The sequence below is a fragment of the Panthera uncia genome, chromosome A2 (assembly GCF_023721935.1).
Source record: "Panthera uncia isolate 11264 chromosome A2, Puncia_PCG_1.0, whole genome shotgun sequence".
Classification (NCBI taxonomy): domain Eukaryota; kingdom Metazoa; phylum Chordata; class Mammalia; order Carnivora; family Felidae; genus Panthera; species Panthera uncia.
The window spans coordinates 57,449,451-57,455,450 of record NC_064816.1 but is presented as its reverse complement, the minus strand read 5'-3'; the positions used below and the strand labels follow the sequence as shown (position 1 = coordinate 57,455,450).

Below are 6,000 nucleotides of genomic sequence, written 5' to 3'. Positions count from 1 at the left end.
TAGCTGTTTGTCTTATCAGGATATTACTTTTAGCTTGAAGGCTTTAAAAAAATCGGGAAGTATAAATGTTTAAAAGTTGTCCCTGGAAATATTACCAGGCATGCCTGACAGAGGGTGCAAGACTATTAGAAGCAAACTGGATTTCAATACTGCTTCTGAGAGTCAGTTCTGACTACAAAGGGCAGATGATTCTCTGCAGTCACAGAGCACAAAGAAGGAACTTTGATCCTCTGGAACTGTAATAAACAACTCAGAGTAAATGAAAAAGGCAGAGAGTGCCTGGAGGGATCCGGCAGCCTCTATGTGCTGGCGTTCTTTCTTCGTACAGGGCTAATCTCATAAATGTTGCACTAGGCTCAATGCTGCACATTTTTAGGCTCGGTTATAGTATTTTTTCTATGTGTTTACTTCATAAAAGTAGGGACTTTTACCCTCCTGTTAAAATGGGATCTCCTATTCGAATTGCCTGGTGAAGGCAACATTATTGCCTAAGGAACTCATTAAGTGTAGATATATTATATCTCCCATTTCCATCCATGTATTATATATGTATGTATGTATGTATCTATCTATCTATCTATCTATCATTCATCTATCCTTATTTATAGAACAAAACAACAATAATAATTTAAATTACTTCCTTACCTTATTTTAGTTTAGCCTTCCAAAAATCTTGCAAGGTAAATAGGCCATGTAAAAGCATTGAATTCACTGAGACACTTGAAGGATGGCTCTACCGTTTGTCATTGTGCAACCAATAAATGGTGCAGGGAATTCAACCCACATCTTCTCTGTCCTCCTCTCTTACCTCCCTAGTCCTCCTCTCTTACCCCACCTTCCTTGTGAGGCTTATCCTGTACACTGTTTAAATTGAAAGCTGTGATTCTGCCTAAATCTCAATGCTCCCTATGCTACTTTATACTCCATAACATTAGTTACTGGCTAATCTATCAGATAATTTGCATGTTTGTATTTTTACTCCCATCCACCTAGAATGTAGGCTCCACACAGTCACAAATTTTGCTTTTTAAGTCTAGTGGAGATCCAGCAAAAAAGTCTAGTGTCAGCCAGAACTGGGCACAGTTGTAACTTGTGTGATTTGATATTTTAGTGATTTAGAACAGAGCTGGGTCACTTACTGAAGAGCATCTCTTCTACTGCATTTAAGCAGCACGATACATTCAAAGAAACTGAAATTTCCAACAATTCAAAGCAGGTATGTGCCCTTTCTCCCTTTGTTCCTCCAGGCTCAAATCTATCCTCTCTGGGTGATATAGGAATGTGTAAGAATGACTGGCCTAAGTCTAAATTACATAAGAAGACACAAAAGAAAACATTTAAACATTTCTAAAAAAAAAAATCATTGAGTGGTTTCCTTTGACACATCAGAGGTTATCTAGCCCTAGTAAGGTCAGAGTGGGGTGAAAGAAGAGCGAAACACAGAGAGAAGAGGCAAGGGTGAGTCACCTCATCTCTCCCTCCTTTGGACCTTACTTCCTCTTGGATTGTCATCCCTTACATTCAAAATGAAGATTGTAGGAGTCAGTGTGTGCAGGTAGAGCATGTGGCCACTTCTAAATCCCAGTCACTGCAAGGTGGAAAATTCAGCATAGTGAAGTCTGGCTCAACCCATCACCACTCACACAGCTTAATTCTTTCTCTACTGCTGAGTCAAAAAGACACATGAGCGAAGACAGATTAATAACAAAGTTTTATGTACATTAAGTACACAATATGGGAAGGATAAAGTCCCATGGAGGCAAATAGGTAGGGGTAAAGGGAGCCCCTACAGGCAGCAGTGGTATCCTGCCCATTCCAAGACCAGAGAAAACTGGTCCAGAGCTTGGGTCAGCCAAGTTCACAGTCATGCCAGGGATGGCACGGTTGATGATTTATGTAGCTTTCTTCCATTCTCCACTAGAACTTCTTGAATCTGGTGTCTTTCTGGTGTAGTTCTAAATGGGGCTCATGTCCCCCTTGCCCTCCAATACATGCACATGCAGAGAAATACACATAAATACATGTATGCACACAATGTACACACTTTCTGTGTGAAGAGATCAGTGTAAGTTTCACTTAAAGGGGTTGGGCTCCTTTCTTGTGCAAAGAAGTCGATTTCTGGTTATATCCAATTTGCAGAGGAATATTAGGTCCTTCTTCATGACAAAAGAAAGGAATTTGTAGGTGAAGTCCTAGTCAGGTTATGAAGGTGCTCCAGTCATGCCCAGAGCACAGGCCCAGTTGACCAGGAAACACACAGTGTTTGATCTTCCAAAGTCAGAGGAGTACCTGACTAGGGCAAGTCCAAGTTCTGTTTAAAATTTCCTGGTGCTACCCCCCATTGCACCACCAGCGCTGTGCTGATGGGGGGTACATGTGCTCTGTGTGGCTGAGGGACCATAAGTGTATCCAGTCATAGCAGGCATGGAGCTGTTCCCCAGAGCACCACCTGTGTTAGGGGTAAGTGAGCTCCCAGTGTTATTATGGGGGGTGCCGACATAGAGGCCTGCCATCACAGATGTGATACTGTCTGCATCTGCTATGGCACTTGCTGCATTTGTATTGGGTCGGCCACAATTATTCTGATGTGAAGAACTACTAGGTTCTACATTCACACAGAATGGGATTCATGGGAATCACGTTGTCCCCTCCATGCATACCATCTGTATGCTGGGTGGGAGGACCGCATTTGCGTGGAAGGACGGTGGAACTACAAGTGGGTCCAAGCATAGAGCTGGTGCTGCCACTTGCAACTGCAGCAGAGGCAGTGTGGCTAGGCAAGTCCGAGGGGCTCTGTAGGGGGTAAACACGCACGCCTCTTGATACATGTGTCTTCTGCTTGGTAGTGGCTCTTCCACGCGAAGCAATTAGTTCTTGTATACATGGCTTCCAGGTGCACTTCTGGCTAACAATAACAAGACGGCCTCCACCTGCCGGAACTGTATGGCCCTCTCCCACTACTCCATCACCTGGGTTTTTGACGGTTGGCTCCCTGCTGCTCAGATTTAAGGGGGAAGCTGCCTGGTCTCTTAGTCCCCTTCTCCATGGTGGCATCTCCTCTACCTGAGGAAAGTTTTCTCTGTCGGGATGAGCCCCCGGGGCACTTATGAGTAGTGGGGACTGTAGAGTCTCCACCTGTGGGAACAGTGCAGCCCTGCCCCACTGCTCCACTACCTGGGTTTTGGATGGGTGGGCCCCAAGTGCCTGGATTCAAGGTGGAACTAGCATTTTGTCCAAATACTGTGACAGTATTTTTTCCTCTACAGCAGCAGCCATGCCATCACCACAGCGATTCCAGGTTGTCTGACCTAAAGTTGGAGCAGAAATGGTTCTTGGTACCCCGTTCAGTCCTGCCCCAAGGTTGAATGCTCCAGATGCCTGTGAATGAGTGGGGCCTGGGATGTACACACCACTGCCCATAGGGGCTGCAGGTCCCGAAAACACATGTTGGCCTGAAGTACTGTCAGCTAATGGTGAGCCACCATCCCCGGTGCTGGGCATCCCCGTGGCAACTCCAAAGCCTGTTGTGGTAGATACGCCAATGGGCAGAATGCCTGGCTTGTCACTCGAGGCCAGCTGGATCCTGAGTGTAGTAATAGATGCAGAACCTGCCAAACCTGCCTTCACTGTGTTGTCTCTGGGGGGCTAGGCTACAAGAGCAGTTGGGCCCATAGCTTGTGTTGAGGCTACTGGTGTTCCTAACACGTGAGAATTGTCAGGCTGCTGTCCATTATGATGCCCAATTGTGGGCTGAGAGGTGATTCCTGGGTCAGAGTGGTTGCAAATTGAGGTCTGTCCAATGGATGACTTTTTAGGTAAATGGATAGAGTCATGGGCCACCAGAGTGCTGCCATGGGTGGTGTGTTATCAGAACCATAAAGCACCGTGTTAAGTGGGAAATGGTTGTCCCTGGACTCAGGGGACGAACAGAAGATGGAAGCCTGAGATGGTGATGTAGTGTCCATGGCTTCACAGTTACAGGCCGAGTTGCAGTTTGCAGAGGGCTTGCCTACTGGAGTGGAGGTGACTCAGAATCCATAAGGGACAAGCTAGTGGAAACAGCAACACTAGCGAGAAGGGCTGTCTTCTGATCTCCAGGTGGGCTGGTGAAAACTGGAGATTTTGCAGGGCACCTCTGCTTCAAACTGCAATGGCCCTGGGGAAATGAAGGAGCTCCCATTCTGGATTCTTGGGGAGATCTGAAAATAACAGCCTTTGAAAGGGGAGTGGTGTCCATGTGGAATACACCAGGACCTGAAGTAAGCTTGGAGGTAGATGTAGATGCATTGGCTACGATGGTAGAAGCAAATGTCTTAGAACTGATGGGCTGGACAATTGAAACAGGGCTATGTGTAGAAGGATTTGGAAGAGGGGCGGGTAGGATAGGAGGGGGGGAATCTACACACATAGGCACTGGGGATTCTGTGTTGCAGGAGGGTGGCTGTAAGGAGGGGGTTGAGGTGTTAGGAAGTGTGGTGATGTCAGAAATAAGATATGTTACAGTAGTGACTGGCTGAAGAGGGCCTTCTTTCTTCACAGGAATTCCACAAATGAGATTGGAACTAAGATGAGGAACAAAACCAGCAGGAACAGCTGGAGAAGATTTAGAAACTATCTGTGCTGTCTCCTGACCAATGTTTGGTGTTAAAGATGGAGGGACAGAGGGAATTGGGGACTTGGCAGATTGGTCAGCCAAGTCATCAGTAGGAACAGGGACTTGCAAAGTGTGACTCTCCAAAAGCAGAGAGTTAGCAGTCTCTGAGGCAAGTAGGGATAAAGAAGTGGCAGGCTGAGCATCTGAGCAGTCTTCTTTGATCTCTCTTTTGTCTTCCAAGATCTTTTTCCTCTGACGTTTGGTATTCTTCAAGGTGTCCAGGTTTTTGTCAATAGCTATGCAAGGAAACTTAGGAAGTGGGGGCAACTCGCCGTGGCCTCACAACTGGGGCGGTGGCAGTGGCCGAGAATGTGATGTGGATGTTTTCCATTTGCAGGGCCTACTGCTGGCAGATACGGGGGAAAAAGAGTTCCTTGATGAGATGCCTGAAGACTCATTAGCCTGTATCTCCTTCCTAGATAGGTATGATGTGTCCCCTATAGGCTGATGGTTTTCACCCGACACTTCCTTTGTTGATGTCTCCTGCAGTAAGGGGCAGCATGGGGTTGGGTCGCGGAGCACTGCAGCATCTGTGTCAGGCATGACATTTCCAGCTGGGCCATGTGAGGAGGTGACTACGTGGCCTTCAGGGCAGCAGTTCATCAGAGACTTCTGGGTGTTCTCCCTCAAACTGTCTCCTGGAGGATTAGGATGGAGGTCCAAAGGTGTGGGGCTGCACTGTGAGGAACTGAGAAGCCCACCGGTCTCCAGGGGACTAGATTTTAATGGTATGTCCCCAACGTTATGGGGGACCCTGTTCCCACCATTCTGCCCTTTGGTCTCTACAAGATCCTCCATGTTTTTTCTAGGATCTTCTTGGACCTTCTCCTCCACCCCATATGGGCAAGAAAGTGGGAGGTGCCTGGATGGTACCGGCTCCACAGCTTCCTCTACCTTCTCAGATAGTGAATGTGGGAGAGTGAATTTGCGCCCCAGAGGAGGGATCCTTTTGGCTCTGGAGTGTCCAAACATCATGGAATTATGAGCAGACAGCACAGGTTTTTTCGGAGAGTTACTCCAGTTCACCAAGGGAAGGATCCCCAGAGGGGTACATGCGGCCTGCAGGATGGGGTACGGCCTCTTTGGCTGGATGTATAAACTAGCTGGTAAGGCCTATGATCCCGGTGGAATAGCCTGTGCCCAGAGCCCAGGGCAAGTGAAGGAGCAGCGGGGTGGTCCCCGCAAGGTTGTGGAACAGCATCACTGGAGAAGGTGGGGGAAAGGGCCGACCACGGCCAGACATCGGAAGGCGACGGGGTGGGAAACGAAACTTACAAAGCAGGTTGCCCATATTGGGCTGGTTGTGCCTCAAATGATTGTGAGATGGGAGTAAAAAAGCTGGAGAG

The 6,000-nt window shown here is 47.6% G+C and overlaps 1 protein-coding gene across 1 annotated transcript; it reads right to left on the bottom strand.

The window, feature by feature from the left end:
- Nucleotides 1-1,424: 1,424 nt before the first annotated feature.
- Nucleotides 1,425-5,945, bottom strand: NPAP1 (nuclear pore associated protein 1). The gene is given in 4 exon segments (XM_049642256.1): nucleotides 1,425-3,264; nucleotides 3,267-3,637; nucleotides 4,014-5,767; nucleotides 5,859-5,945. Coding segments are annotated over 4 exon segments (2,511 nt in total). The 3' UTR covers nucleotides 1,425-2,965.
- Nucleotides 5,946-6,000: the final 55 nt, after the last annotated feature.